The sequence below is a fragment of the Chiloscyllium punctatum genome, chromosome 10 (assembly GCF_047496795.1).
Source record: "Chiloscyllium punctatum isolate Juve2018m chromosome 10, sChiPun1.3, whole genome shotgun sequence".
Lineage (NCBI taxonomy): Eukaryota > Metazoa > Chordata > Chondrichthyes > Orectolobiformes > Hemiscylliidae > Chiloscyllium > Chiloscyllium punctatum.
In genome coordinates, this window is record NC_092748.1 from 7,523,723 (window position 1) to 7,539,910 (window position 16,188).

General features: G+C 42.5%; 1 protein-coding gene across 10 annotated transcripts in view; it reads left to right on the top strand.

Annotated features, from left to right (window-relative positions):
- The window catches only part of LOC140481856 (abl interactor 2), a 140,087-nt gene that overhangs the window by 108,510 nt on the left and 15,389 nt on the right, over positions 1 to 16,188 (top strand). For 4 of the 10 annotated variants that reach the window (XM_072578412.1, XM_072578417.1, XM_072578415.1 and 1 more), the window contains 5 exons: positions 5,176 to 5,273; positions 6,111 to 6,260; positions 6,945 to 7,069; positions 10,308 to 10,526; positions 13,325 to 13,501. In XM_072578412.1, coding sequence (XP_072434513.1) covers positions 5,176 to 5,273; positions 6,111 to 6,260; positions 6,945 to 7,069; positions 10,308 to 10,526; positions 13,325 to 13,501 — 769 coding nt within the window. The remainder of the gene's footprint in view (positions 1 to 5,175; positions 5,274 to 6,110; positions 6,261 to 6,944; positions 7,070 to 10,307; positions 10,527 to 13,324; positions 13,502 to 16,188) is intronic. The other 6 variants (XM_072578413.1, XM_072578416.1, XM_072578418.1 and 3 more) reach the window with 3 other exon arrangements.

Consider the following 16,188-nt stretch of genomic DNA (forward strand, 5'->3'; position numbering starts at 1 on the left):
GTGGGTCGGACATGAAGAAGATTGACACCTGGATGCTAATAGTTTGGTCCTACTAGTTGAATCCTACAGATTGGTGTCTGGAGGACTCCACCGCTGAGCTCTAAATATTCAGACTAGATAAATAACCAAATATGCTCTAAAATTCATGTAGAGGTGGAAAGCAATAGGAAGCTTGCTATCATTTCAGCCTTTAAATTCCAGGCCACTGAAAACTTGGAATACTTAATATTGATAACAGGACTGCACCAGGACAAGCAAAATCAGCCAGGGTTTCAAGTCTTCTCTTAAACTTTGTGACCACAAAATAGGATGTGCATATACTTTAATTGAGCAAGATTGGGCTGTATTGGGCTGTATTGCCAGGATGTGAGGTTCCCCACCAGGACCACCATGTCATTAATCATCCTGACTTTCTTGACTATGTCTGAGTTTTCATTTTGTGGATTTTCTCTCTGCCCTCATTCCACCTACTGTGAATAACCTAATTCTACTGAAGGACCATGCTCAATTATTCCACCTTGAATATATTCTCATTTAATCTCTCCTCCTTCTCCTCCTCTTCCACCCCCCCCCCCCCCCCCCCCAAACACACCACCCCCCACCTCCTAATTAACCCCATGCCATTGAGAGATTATGTCTGGTTATGCTGTCATTGGCTTCCTGGTCTGTCAGGATCATTTCTTAATTTCCTATTTTAAGGAATAATAAAATCATTCTTTATGTCCATGAAAAATGAGCCAGCGGCATGCTTAGTACCTCTCAATGTCAGCCTCTGATTTGTTCTAGATACAGCCCCTTTTAATGATGTCAGTAGATCTGGGATAGCTCCTGTTCATGCTAGTCAGATAGGCAAGACGTAGTTATAATGCTGATGTTGCATTAACAAAAGCCTACAATCAGGAGCACCAGAAGGGGCTGCAATCATTATGAAGTGACTGGTCTTTGCCTCTTAGCAGTCCAATCAAGCACACTCTGTTCTGGCCCGTCTTGAGGATTCCTTCTATTCTGAAGCTCCCTACATCCTCTGACAGAGGATGAAAACATCTAAGACACAGCATAATGCCCATCCCATCCAAATGATATGTGGTTAATTTTATTTAACAATACACTGTGTGCCCACTGTCTGGAATTCCCCCATGTGATTAAATTGGCAAGAATTTATCTCCCTGGTATGTGATATCCTGTGACAGATATATTCTATATATGTAAACTTTAATTTTGAAAAATTACATCAAAAGGTTGGACTGTTTCTGCCTCGTTTCTTGATTCATCCTACTCAGCTTGTTTCCAGATATTTTGGATGGGAAACATTGAATAAATTTGGGACTGCATCTGTCCAACTTCCAGTGAGGAGGGGCCCACAATACAAACCTGTTCTTAATTTAACATTGCTTTGGAAATCTCATTTTGAGACCACAGCATGACTGGTGCAGGAAACATTGAAATGTTACCCTGCTGCAGTGATCCCTGTATTTGATGTACAGCATATGAGTGTGTTCAGAGCATTGTAGAGGTGGCTCTGCTACATCTGTTTGGCAAGTATCTGATGGGACTGTGTAGAGCAAGCTTTATTCTGTATCTAACTCCATGCTGTGCATGTCCTGAGAGTGTATGTTGGAATCCTGGAAGCATTTGATGGGACAGTGCAGAGGGTGCTGTGCTCTGTGTCTAATCTGTGCTGTCCCTGTCCTGGGAATGATTGATTAAAACTGAAACATCAGCGGATGCTGTAAGTCAGAAACAAAAATGGAAGTTGCTGGAAAAGCTCAGCAGGTCTGGCAGCATTTGTGGAGAGAAATTAGTGAATGCTTCAGGTCGCGTGACCCTTCTTCTCAATCAAGTTCCAGCAGTTTCTGTTTTTGTTTTTGGGAATGATTGTTACTCATACTAACATCTCTCAACCAAAAAGCATAAAATGAACAAAGAGTGCAATTTAAAATGTTTCTCCATGACAACCTGTATCCCAGTAACATTAGTATAGTACTGTAATTGCAGCCACAAATTGTTTCCATGAATGAAACTTAGCCCCTCAGCATGGGGTCAGCTCTATTCTGAAACCAGATGAATTACTGTGCTATCGTGAACCCTGCAGTCAGTGCATCTGTACTTGATACTCAAGTGTTAAGTGTAGTTAGGAACAATTTAAATATCCATTAAGGAATATAAATACTGAACTGACAGAATTGGTTTTGGAGAACAGAGAGAGCTGGTCATGAATAATGAAAGAAACTATTACAATGTAGATTTAGTCCAACCTAACCAAATGCATTTTCTGTGGAAGATAGTTGTTTGATATTGATTACAAGTGATGGTGTAATATGACCATTTATCTCTGAAATGTGATTACGTATATAGAATAAATCACTTCCTTTTTATATTACCAATGTAGTTTGTGATCTCCATATGAATAATCTGTTAGAAATACCAATATTGCAGTCACTTATGGGCTGAGGTGCAGGGTTTGTGTCAATTTAAAATAGGACAGAACCTTGAGTTGAACATGTGCCAGGGAGACATTTCTGTAATTTTGACATTAAATAACACAACAGTGTTGATTGTCTATGGTCAATTTGCAGACCCATTGATTTACATGTGGGATCATGCACCTCGTGTGGTGTAAACATTTTGCAAAATTCTCTCCATCATTATTGAATTCTTCCATTTCAATTGATGCATTTCTTCTTCCAATCGTTACTCACTGTGTGTGTGTTTTTGCGTGTGAGAGAGTTGTGTAATCAGGGGATTGGGCACCTGACTACATGGATAAGCTGCTCTTGCTGACTGAAGACTCTTCAGAGTTGGCTGCGAGGGAAGATCTGATCACTGGTATAATGGACCTTTTAATCTTAATTGCAAGTCAGGAAAAAGCATTACACATCTTTCCTGGCTTGAGTGCTTCAGAGATTGCATCCATTCTGGTCCTGAATCTTCGCTTACAGTTTTCCTGTCTGTACCCTTTGGTGTAGTGAAGCTCTAGAACATTGCCTCAGACATAGGGAAGCCCCTGACCAGAAACTTAGATGGAGGAGAGTCCTCAAACGTTCTCCTGGTGTAGGGGAGCCCCTCACCGTGCATTCTGTGTTAGCAGAATTCCTGACCATAATGTCTTTTGTAGAGGAACCTCTGACCATAGCCTTAATCCAGGGGAACCCCTAACAGTTATGTCTGGTGCACAATAGCCCCAGTACCTCTTGTATAAGGGAACCCATGAATGTATTCTCAGGTCTGAACAGGCCATCAATGACCCTAGTGTTGGGGAGCCATACCCATACTCTGGTGTAGAAGATGCCCAACCACATTCTAGTGTAGGGGAGCCCCTGGCCATGCACGGGTGTAGGGGAGCCCATCGCAGTTCTCCCTGGCATGGGAGGGTTCGTGGCCATACTATCGGGTATAAGGATGCCCTTGACCTTACTCTCTGGCATATGGGAGCCCCTGACCTAACCCCCTGGTGTAGGGGTGCTACTGATATTTTCTGATTAAGGAGAGTCTACCATTGTAAATACTGGTGAAGGGGAGCCCGGACCACCCCATCTGGTATAGGGGACACACTGGCCCTAAGCTATGGATGTCACTGAGTGTTCTTTCTGGAGTAGGAGGGCTCCTTACTGGTGTAATGGAGCCCCCAATAATATCCTGAATATAACTGGCTCAGTGGTTAGCACTGTTGCCTCACAGCACCAGGGTCCCAGGTTCGATTCCAGCCTCGAGTGACTGTCCGTGTAGGGTATGCACATTCTCCCTGTGTCTGTGTGAGTTTCCTCCGGGTGCTCCGGTTTCCTCCCACAGTCCAAAGATGTGCAGGTCGGGTGAATTGGTCATGCTAAATTGCCCATAGTGTTAGGTGCATTAGTAAGAGGGAAATGGGACTGGATGGTTTACTTTTCGGAGGGTTGGTGTGGACTTGTTTGGCTGAAGGGCCTGTTTCTACACTGTAGGTAATCTAATCTAATCTAACCTACAGTGTTTACAATTCTCTAATTTTAATCTGTGAGATTTCCTGACCATACATCTCTGTACATGGCTGATTGAATGTTTTGCTTTTCAACTTCAGTCAGATTGCAAAGACCGTTCAGGACTTTGCTTACCCAAAGTTATCCATTATTCCTATGATGGCAACCGATGGACTTTGGTCTATTGCTTGTCCTGTCTGCTGGATCGTAATTGTGGAAGAGAAATTGAGTCTTGAGAGTGTGTGTCCAGGCCATTTCTGACTTAGAACTTCATATTGTTCCATGAACCATCTCCAGGTGCGCCGTGCAAGTGCAGTCTCCCCCCTCCACGTGCCATTTCCCATGTGCCCTCCAATTGTCAACCCACCTAAACATGTCATCTTCTCACATTGTCTAATCCTCACACCATCTCCCAGTGTGCCCTCCACGTGTTGTCTTCCCTGTCTGCCATTCTGTCTGCATGCCAGCTCCCCCATGTGCCCTCCACACGCCATCTGTTTTGCACTCCCTCTATGCCTTCTATGTTTCATCTCTCCTATCCTCCCTCTGTTCTGTCCCCTGTCTGCCCACCATCAATCGTGTTTGTTGTCTACTCACCATCTTCTGTATACTCTGTCCATTTCACCTGTTTGTGTTGTCTCCACATTACCACCCTACCACCTTCAAGAAGATATGAATGAAACTGCCTCATTCTCCATTATGATTAATTCTGTTACTGATTTGATTTTAGCTTTCATGACCCTTATCTTTTATGTTGTGGGGGGGGGATGCCTTCATGGTAAATTCTGTAGATCTGAAATGTAACAGAAAATATAGGAAAGACCGAGCAGGTCAATCAGCATCTGACAAGGAAGATTGGTTAGTGTTTTGGGTGAAATCTGTTACCAGTTATGATGTTTTGGCCCCCACCCAAAACATGAACTACTCTTTCTCTGTATGTTGCTGTGTGACTGGTTGTGTATTTGCTTTTTTTTGTATCTTCTTTTAAGCAATTGCTTTCAGACTATTTTAAATTGCAAACCCTGTATCTGTTCTATAAGATATTAGATCATTTAGCCACCTAGAAATTTGTAGACAAGCACTTTGCATGGCCTCGCTCTGTTTCCTTTTCTTACTTTTTTTCCTTTTTTCTGACTCTGATTAAACTTCTGCGTCAATCTCCTGTTCATGTTAGTATGATTAACAAGCTGCTAATGCCTCTACCTTGCTTTTCGCCTTTCAGGTTAGTACTCAGAATATGAAGATGGGTGGGCTTCCACGGAGCACCCCACCCACACAGAAACCGCCCAGTCCCCCTGTGTCAGGAAAGGGCACCCTTGGGTAAGTGGATAATGCAACTTGGGGCAAAGACTTTTCTAGATAACTCTTCACTCCCTCAGGAAATTATTAACTGTACATTGATGTTTAACATGCACAGTCAGCCTCGTACAATTGATTCACTTGCCTACCTCTCACTTCCCTGATAGTGGCACACGCAATCCAACTGATAGCTTCTCCAAATAGACAGACGTCATGACTGACCCGTCAGTAGCCTGAAATGTAGGAGGGTTGGCATAGAATTGCAGCTGAATTTGACATCCGAGTAACGTGAAAGGTTGATTTCTTGCCCTATCCATCAATGTTTGTTGGTGTGTTGCACCATCCTGTGGTGGACAATGTACTTAGCCAATAGCAAGACTTAGCCATATAACTACAAGACATATTGGTGGATGTGCATTTGTTGCTTTCTATTTAATGCATGTTTGAATGTCAAACATAGTTTAAAAATATTGGCATTGATCCCCTACAGTTGCCTAAGAGGTAGTGACTCCCAAGTCATATTATGGGTTCAAGTCTCACTCCAGTATTCAAGTTCATAATCGAAGCAAACAAATCAGTTCTGAAGAAGCACTGAATTAATAGAGGGGACTCTGCAGATGAGCTATTAAACAGAGATCCCATTTCTTTGAAGGAACGTATGAATGAAAATCGTGCAAGCCTGTCAATGCGTGTGTATATTTCAACAGGATGTGTATGTCAGTGACGTGTGTGCACAAGCAGTACATGTATGTCGATGATCATTGTTTATGCCTGCACATCCTTCACAATACTAGAGTGTCAGTAAACATCATGATAGGTACAAGTTGATTTCGACTAATTTGCTTTCCCTCTCTGTAGTCGGCATTCTCCTTATCGTACGCTGGAACCTGTCCGCCCCCCAGTCGTCCCAAATGACTACGTTCCAAGCCCAACTCGCAACATGAGCTCCTCACAGCAGCAGAGTCCGGTGCGGACAGCTTCTGTAAATCAGAGAACAAGGACATACAGGTATAGAAAATACTGGGTCCCATCCATACCTGACTCTGCAGAGCTTAATTTAAATGTAATAAGCCACATATCTAATTGCAATAGTTGCACCCATTGCTGTGCCACACGTTACTTATAATTTTATGTAAGTCTTTTCAAAGTGTGGTCATTATTGTTTTGTAGGAGAAAGTGAGGACTGCAGATGTTGGAGATCAGAGCTTAAAAATGTGTTGCTGGAAAAGCGCAGCAGATTAGGCAGCATCAAAGGAGCAGGAATCCTGAAGAAGGGCTTATGCCTAAAATGTCGATTCTCCTGTTCCTTTGATGCTGTCTGACCTGCTGCACTTTCCAGCAACACATTTTTAAGCATCATTTTTTTGTTGAAGGGGAAACACTAGATTCTGTTCAACCAAGGCATTTTTGAAAAAATATATAATTATACCCTGTTTGGTGTATTAAGCTGCAACTGCGTAGAACGTGAAGAGATGCAATCTGGATTTCAAAAATTCTGTGATTTCAGTTGGGTACTGTCGAGTGGAGAGAAGAGATGGGGTGTCTAAGATCCTATACCCATTTCACAGTCAACTCCTCTTTGGTTCAGAGAGACTGACTCCAGATAATTTAGGAGAGAACCAGGAAGAGTGGTGGCATGCTCCCTCAAACTACGTGTGAGTGCTGACATGTACTGTGATTTGTGTATTGCAGCAGCAGTGGGAGCAGTGGGGGAAGCCACCCGAGTAGCCGTAGTAGCAGCAGGGAGAACAGCGGCAGTGGCAGTGTTGGGGTTCCCATTGCTGTACCAACTCCTTCTCCACCCAGTGTCTATCCAGGTAAGGGCTATCCACGTGCAGTGCTCATCACTAAAATTCTGCCAGACTTGCCTTTCACTAAATGCAGCACTCAGATCTCTCCAATATACAGCAGCTTTATCAGATCTCACCAACAAATGGCAGCTTATCCAGCTTCTTAAATCCCTCCCTCACTTTTGTGATCCCTCAGAATAAATTTGCTAACGTAAAGTACTTCCAGAATGTTTGTATGACAATTGAGTACTATGTTTCAGATGTTGGCCTTGGGTTTGATTTTGAATTCAGTCTCAGGTTGTGACCGGGAAGAACTTCCCTGCCACCTGTCTCAATACAGTTTAAAGTGAGAATGGAAGTATTGCTAATCCACCACTAAGCTCATTGTGGCTGCAAAATGGCTGATTTGTGAAAATGTCGTGAGGGTTTGGGACTTCAAGTAGATTGCTCAACAGTGTAGAGAGAACAGGCATGCCTTGGCAATGTTAGATAAGATGATGTAGAGGGAACTTTGTATCTAACCCCATGCTGTCTTTGCTCTGGCAGTGTTTAGTGCTGACAATGGGCACCTCGTAATATGTATAGTTGAGCAATGATATATTCAAGGTAAAAAGAAACATTTATTACAAATAAGAAAATGACAATTTTGAAGTAGAGCTAACGATGTGATGCTCTCAAGTCTATTGATGGCATGCTAACTCTTGGTATTTTTCATTAATCTCTTAAAAGCTTAAGTTATTGAGTGAAATTTCAACCATTATAGTGGTGTAGCTGTGAGGCAGTGTCATTCTGAAGTTTTTGCTGTCACATTGTTGACTAGTAATAATACTTGAATGCACTTTTCAGTGCCACGTCCCTCCTGTCTCTTTGGCTCTTGCCATTTGCCCCTCATTAGGTTATTACCCATCATTCTTTTGTTTTGTCCTGTGCGAAACTGTTAACTTTCATCTTTGGCCTTTGCGTATTAAGAATGGCAGCAACCTTCAAGCATTTAACCCAAATGGTTAATTTCTGGACAAAAGAGTATCACTAAGCCTACTGTGTAGCAGGAGGCCCTTCAGGTCCTCATGATTCTCTCAGTGATCGATCTTCATTCTGTGCTTCTTTTACCAATGGGAAACACTGGGAACAACCTTCAATAATTTACCCCCTCTGGACTTTCTAATAAAAATTTGAAGAGGAAATTTTGAAGGAAAGAATATAGGGAAAGATGACCAGTTCAGTCACAAGAACTGAAAAGAGTAGAAGAAATAGGAGCAGGAGTGGATTATATGGATCAGTGAGCATGCTCCTCCATTCAGAATGATCATGTCTGATCTTGGACTTATAGTCATAGAGATGTACAGCACGGAACAGACCCTTCAGTCCAACTCATCCATGCCGACCAGATACCCTAACCTAATGTTGTCCTGCACTTGGCCCATATCCCCCTCAACTATTCCTATTCATATACCCATCCAGATGCCTCTTGAATGTTGTAATTGTACCAACCTCCACTACTTCCTCTGGCAGCTCATTCCACATACGTACCACCCTCTGTGTGGAAAAAGTTGCCCCTTTGGTCCCTTTTAAATCTTTCCCCTCACCCTGAACCTATGCCTTCAAGTTCAGGACTTGCTCCACCCCAGGGAAAAGACATTGTCTGTTTATCCTATCCATGCCCTTGTGATTTTGAAAAGCTCTCTAAGGTCATCCCTCAGCCTCTGATACTCCAGGGAAAACTGCCCCAGCATATTCAGCCTCTCCCTATAGCTCAAACCCTCCAACCCTGGCAACATCTTGTAAATCTGAACCCTTTCAAGTTTCACAACATCCTTCTGATAGGAAGGAGACCAGAAATGCACGCAGTATTCCAAAAGTGGCCTAACCAATGTCCTGTACAGCTGCAACATGACCTCCCAACTCAGAAACTTCGCTCCATTTTCTTGCAAGCTCCCCATATCCCTTGATTCCCCAAGTGATTAAAAATATATTTAATGATGAATATCTACAGTTCTTTGTTGTGTCACAGTACTTATGGACACAAGTCACAATTTACTGCACTTTCGTGGTGTAAAATGCAGAAGATCACCATGGCCTAGCCAGTAGCTATATATTGGATGCACATGAGGGTTGTTAGTATGAAATATTTCATATAAGAGATTAAATTGACTTTAAATACCCTCACATCTCATGGATACACTGACTCATGGAGTGCACAAAATCTTGCATTGACCTTATGAATCCAACAACTTGATTTGACCTCACCAGAGACTGCTACTCTCTTGTATTGCTGATAATATGTCAGTTAGAGAGGAGACAAACATTTGGAGTGACTTTTGATATAATAAGCATTTGCCTTTTCTAAATAAGCCACTTTGTAGCAGCTGAATAAATCAAAACCTGTTCTTTCTCCATGGAATTCTGACTGGTGTTTTGGTTGCACATAAGTAACTCACTCTCCCTGTCACTGCTGTGCTCCTGATGTAATCTCCAACATTCTGGCCACAATCCGGAAAAGTTGCAGATTTGATCCCTGCTGATGGCTGTCGAGCATGAAGAGCTGTAACTTTAAGCCTTGGTCTTTTTTGAAGAGGAGTACTGTAGAGTAGTGCTATTCAATTGGACTAGTTCAAATCTCGCCACGGCAGCTGGGGAATTTAAAATTAAAATCTAGTATCTGTAATGGTGACCATTTATATTACTGGATTGTTGTAAATTTTCAGCTCATTCAAAAATGTCCTTTTGGGCAAGAATTCTCAGGGCAATTATTGATGATCAATAAAATGATGTCCACATTATGGCGATGTATGAAAAAATAAAAACTTGATGAACTTCTTGTTTCTAATAATTGTCCAGCAATCCCTGTTCTAATGAAAGGTGTGTATAGAGTTTGGAGACTTTGGCTCTGATGCCCCAGCAGTTAAACTGAGTTTCTTGAAGTGAAGAAGAGCATCAAACACCAAAAGAAAATTGACAGGTTCAAGAATCATCAAAAGGTCTGACACAAAATGTTATTAGTGATTGGTGATCAATCTCTGCTTCCAGTTTGAAGCAGACACTCCCTTGGTTTGTCAGATTGTGCCTGAGTTGGTGGTATGAATTGGTAGTGTCTGAATATTGTAATTTTCAATCAGCTGATGGGTGTTCTGTTCTAGGGCCTGTGTTGCAATGTTATAAGCATGGTTCTTGCATGATTGGAACTTTAACTAACTGCTTAACAGGCTTTCTCGTCCTAGCTAACGTTCTCGTTTGTGTTAATCCTTCTTTTACACCCTTCCCTAAGGCTCTGCTGGTACCCCTCCACCACCTACCACACCTAATCCTACTCCAGTCCCTGTTCCTCCTACTGCTGCAGTACCTGCTTCAACTCAAGGTTCTGTTCCTTCTGCAACCCCTACCCATGTTCCAACACTGACCCCAGACTCCGTAGCAGGAGCTCAGCCCTTTACTGATGGCTTCATCTCACCATCTCTCCCTGCTGTCTCTTCCGCTCCTACTGCAGGTGAGTCCTTCTTTCTCTCTGACTTTCTCGCTTTCTCACCACAGTTGTTTCTCAGGCAGTTTTGCAATAAATTCTTGATAAAATTGACTCTGACTAACTTGGCTTAAAAAGATAATGCAGCACATCTGTTACAGATGAAAATTTATTAGTGATTCATTAATGTGTAAAGTCAGGGTGGGGGTGATATTTGGCACAGTGAATAGAAAGAATTAAGAGCCTTGACTTGAGTTGTCTCAGTTCCAGTTCAGTTTCGCTGAACAGCCCCAGCAATTCCCTGCAGTTCTCCGTATTTACGTCAATGCAGTGTGTGGGTGCAAAATGGGCACAAAAATGGGAAGCCGTTCTCCATTCTTTATCCCACATATTCCCAGCTGCATGATTTTGTTTCAATTCTGTTGGCAGTGACCCTTGCTTTCTATGAATCCAAATTGCACTGAGCTTTGGTTGGACACTCTCTAGAAGCCTGCATTCTGCTTCGGGTCCTGAACCCCAGGAAAAATACATAGGCCCTATTGCAGTGCAGGTTCACCAGAGTAATGCTAGATTTTAAAAGGTGAGGTCAGCTTGCATGAATTTTTCCCTTGTGACTTGAAGGTTCAGGGTTGTCCTAATTGTATTCTTAGAAAATGATACAGGGAAGTGATAAGATAGTTAGAGGGAAATTAGTTTCTCTTGTGGGGCAAGTCCAGAACAAGTGTCTTAAAATTATATCTGGATCATTCAAGAGTAAAATTGGAAAGCAATTCTTCATACGTAGGATAGAGGAATCTAAAACTGTTTTCCTGGAAGGATGCTCTTGCTTGTGATAAATTCAAAGATTGACTTTGATAGGTAAGGATATAGAGGAATAAGGACTAATAATTGGTAAATGGAGTTGATTTACATTTCAGCTACTGGTGAAAAAGACTTGAGATGTTGAATGGCTGCTCTTGTTCCTATGTTGCTAAAATAGGCATTCCAATGTGAGTGGGACTTCACTACGATACTATACTAAGATCACTGGACAATGATCTGAAGAGGGAGTGGACCTGCTAAATCCTGTTATAGAATAGGGGCCATGTGAGTGGTGGTTAGGGCTTGGTTAACTGTTTTGTTTAGCTCATGCCGATCATGCTGCATACAATTTTGGTCTTTTTAAAAAAGGGATATGTTTGCAGTTTAGAGAACACTAAGTTGATTCCTGTGATAAAGGGTTGTCATCTCTGAGAAGATTGACGAGATTGGACCAATACTGATTGGAGTTTAGAAGAATGAGAGATGATTCTGTTGAAATATTTAAAAAGAGAGCAGTGGAGGCTGGGTAGTTGAATTCAAGGCTTTTAGACAGACATTTGAGGAACCTAAATGTCCTATTTCAGCTTCTTTTTGTTCTGTTATACACAAAGCTCAGACCTCTTTGTTTTGCATGTCTTTAGGAAGGGCATTTAATCACTGAGTCACAGCACACCAGCATGTGCCTCTGTTTCAGATCTGATTTTGTGATTTTTCAAGCAATGTCTTGACCGCTGCAGTCAATTAGGAGCTAGAGGCTTTAACATTATTTGGTGATTGGGAACTCAGCAAAAAAATTCAGTTAAGTCTTTCACAAAAAGTTCTGAAGACTACTTCTTGGCTAGAATAGTACTGATAGAGCACCAAGTCATCCGGTGGAGAGCCATGGCCTAACTTTATCCTTGGCCTGTGCTTGTCTCAGCTATGGTCACATTAAGGATGGTACAGATCACCTCAGGACAAGAAGAGGGGTTAATTGACATGCTTCCTCCCCTAAGGCACTCTCCTATGACTGACAGAAAGTAAATATGTTATAATAGACAAGTAATTGCTGGTGGTTTGTCTTACGATTCCCCCTCCCATTCCAGCTGGCTTTTCCTCGAGCCTCCTATCTCACTGTCAACCAGTTGAGTGATAGAGCCCAGGTTGAAGGGTCAACAGGATAGTATGTCGGCTTCACTTACTCATGTTGGAGCGTGTGGAGCTGCTTTATCGTATTCAATGTCTCAGTGCTGGAGTTACTCTTTAATTTATGTAAAAGCTGCCTGTGAAGCATATTTTCCATTGCCTTTATTTGGCTTCATTGCAGTATGAATGAGGTGAGTCTTTCTAAGGGTGATTGGTTTGCATGTCTTGCATGAAAATATCTCCATCTCCACCTCCACTTGGACTTATCCTCACTTTCACCTGGTGGAATTATGGAGAGACCCATCTTACTACTTTGTTGTGAAATCGGGACAAATTGCTGATTAGCCAGTACGTTAGCAACATTTAATATAATTTGTGGTATATATAGTTTAAATCAAGCTGGTGCTCAAATCTGAGTGAAAATCTTTGCTGAAAAATTGTCCACTTTTCAGATGAGTAATTTAATGAAGACCTGGTCTGTACCCTCAGTCAGCTAGATATAAAAAAAATTCCTGTGGCAGTATTCGAGGTAGAGTAGTGGAATTGTCTTGGTGTCCTCACCAAAATTTATCCAACCAACATCGCAAACAGATTACGTCAAATTACACAGAACATACAGCACAGAAACAAGTTGTTCAGCCCTACCGTTTTGTGCTGAAAGCAGTTTCAAGCATGGTTTGTCAAGAGGTCATTTCCTCATTGCTGATTTTGGGATCTTGCAGTTTCACAGTTGCACTTCTTATATCAATGACTCGCAGTTTCATTGACTGGAGAATCCTGTGGGAAGTCCACAAGATCATGAAAGACTTGAGAGAAATACAAATTCTTATTTGTTTACGGGCATTTTCTTCATACAGCTTGTTTCATATCTAAATGTGAATCTCTCTCAAATATTCTAGGGCACACTCCTCAATTCTACAGCATGAATCGACCAGTACAGCGGCAGAATCCTACCACCATAGGAGGATCTCTACCTGGCTATAGACGGCCACCCTCCATGACCTCGCAGGGTAACATCCAGAATCAAATCAACGGGGGCCCATTCTACAGTCAGAACCAGGCAACTGAATCACGAGGTAAAGATAGTGTTTGGCAATACCTGCTATTTGTTGTAATTCTCTTCTGCAGGACAACTCTGGGAACTTTGAATTGCAACAGAGAGAAACTAAATCTTCAAAATGCAGGTGTTTTTCCATTCTCAAATGGAACTGGGAGTACAAATGGATGTTTTGTTCGCATTCATGAAGAACTGAGATTTTCAACGTTTGTCGTTTTGATTCTTCAGTCAGACCCAAAATCCTACATTACTGCACAGCTGATTGCTACTGATCCAGTGATCCTTGGCAAATAAGAAAGGCAGGAGAGATACAATTCACTTAACTATTATTTTATATACTCATCCTCATTGTGAAGGCTTCATTATGAAATCGGCTGTTTTTACAGAACAATCATAATAAAGGTCACAAAATCTGAATCTATCTCTTTATAAAGCTGTGTTATGACCGATGATTTTTTTTTAGAAAACTGTCATATCCAGTAACACAGACCTCAGCTGTAAGTTGTCACAACAAGAGATCTCTGAAATGGCTGTACCTGATAATGGTGTTGGCCACAATCTTTTAATATGTGTTAGGCTGGAAGCTAATAGGTAGGACGAGCAGAGTAGTAATCTCAGGATTGCTCCCGGTGAGGCTATGAACAGAGAGTGACTGCAGATGAAGGACTGGTGTAGGAGGGAGGGCTTCAGCAATGTGGATCATTGGGATACCTTCTGGGGAAGCTGAGACTTGTACAAGAAGGACGGGTTGACCTGAACTGGACAGGCATCAACATCCTGGGTGTGAGGTTTGCTAGAGCTCTTGGGAGGGTTTACTTTGGCAAAGGGATGGGGACCGAAGCTACTGATCTGAGGATGGAGTAGATCGTGGACAGCCAGATACAGCATGCCGGGAGTCTGTGAGGAAGGATAGACAATTGATAGGCAAAGTTGCAATTGGTGTGATGGGTCGAAGTGTGTCTGTTTCTAAAGCAGCAAATTTCAGGAACAAGGATGATGAACTTAGGTCAGTAGTGGAGCTACGATGTTGTGGTCGTTACAGAGACTTGGATATCACGGGCAGGAATGGTTGTTGGATGTTGCAGGGTTTAAATCTTTCAAAAGGAATAGGTGGTGAGAGGTAAAAGAGGTTGGGGGTGTGGCATTGCTAATCAGGGAAAAAATCACAGCTGCAGAAAAGGAGGTCGTCATGGAGGGTTTGTCTACAGAGCCAGTATGGGTGGAAGACAGAAATAGAAAAGGATCAGTCACGTTTTTGGGAGTTTTCTATGGACCGCCCACCCTTCCCCAATAGCAACAGACAGAGTTTGGAAAGATGCATAAGTAACAGGGTTGTTGTAATGGGTGACTTCAACTTCCCTAATTTTGATAGGAACCTTCTTAGTCCAAATAGTTTGAATGGTGCAGACTTTGTCAGGTGTGTCCAGGAAGGATGCTGACTGGAAGGATAGGACATCTTGCATTTGGTGCTTGGCGATGAACCAGGTCAGGTGTCAGATCTCTCTGTAGGAGAACATTTCTGTGATAATGATCACAACTCCCTGACCTTTTGCTATAGTCATGGAGGGATAAGAGCAGATGGTTTGGTGGAGGGGAGGGGGTTTACAATGCTATTAGGCTGGAACTGGGGCACCTAAACTGGAACACATGTTCTCAAGAAAATGCATGACAGAAATTGGAGGTTGTTTAGGAACCACTTGCTGATCGGTTTATCCAACTGAGGCAAGGAAGGGATAGTAGGGTGAAGGAACCTTGGTGACAAGGGATGTAGAACATCTAGTCAAGAGGTAGAAGAAAAGCTTACTTAAGGTTGAGGAGGCAAGGATCAGATAGGGCTCTCGAGCATTACACGGTAGACAGGAAGGAACTGAAGAATGGACTTGAGAGCTTGAAGGGGACATGAGAAAGCTTTAGCAGATAGAATTAAGGAAAACCCTAAGGCATTCTACACTTACGTGAGGAACAAGAGCATGGCCAGAGTGAGGGTAGGGGCAAGATTAGAGTGGTACTGCAAATGTCCAGCAGGTCAGGGAGCATGCAAGGAGCAGGAAAATCAACGTTTTGGATAGGAGCCCTTCATCAGCCATTCCTGGAGTTCAACCTGGAAAAGTGTGAAGTGATTCATTTTGGAAGATTGAATTTGAAGCAGAATACAGGGTTAAAGATAGGATTCTTGGCAGTGTGGATCTTGGGCTTTATGTCCATAGATCCCTCAAAGTTGCCAACCAGGTTGATAGGGTTGCTAAAAGGCATATGGTGTGTTGGCTTTCATTTGCGGGGGGATTGAGTTTATGAGCCCCAAGGTTATGCTGCAGCTCTGTAGAGCCCTAGTTAGATTACACTTGGAATATTGTGTTCAGTTCGGTCACCTCATTATAGGAAGGATGTGGAAGCTTTTGAGAGGCTGCAGAGGAGATTTACCAGGATGCTGCATGGACTGGTGGGCATGTCTTATGAAGAAAGGTTCAGGGAACTAAGGCTTTTCTCATTTGCGAAGAAGGGTGAGGGGCGACTTGGTAGAGGTGTACAAGATGATGAGAGGCATAGATAAAGTGAATAGTTAGAGACTTTTTCCCATGGCAGAAATGGCTATCACAAGGGGTCTAATCATAGTGATTGGAGGAAGGTTAAGGGGAGATGTCAGAAGTCGGTTCTTTACACAGAGTGGTGGTAGTAAAGTCAGACACATTAGGGACATTTAAGCGA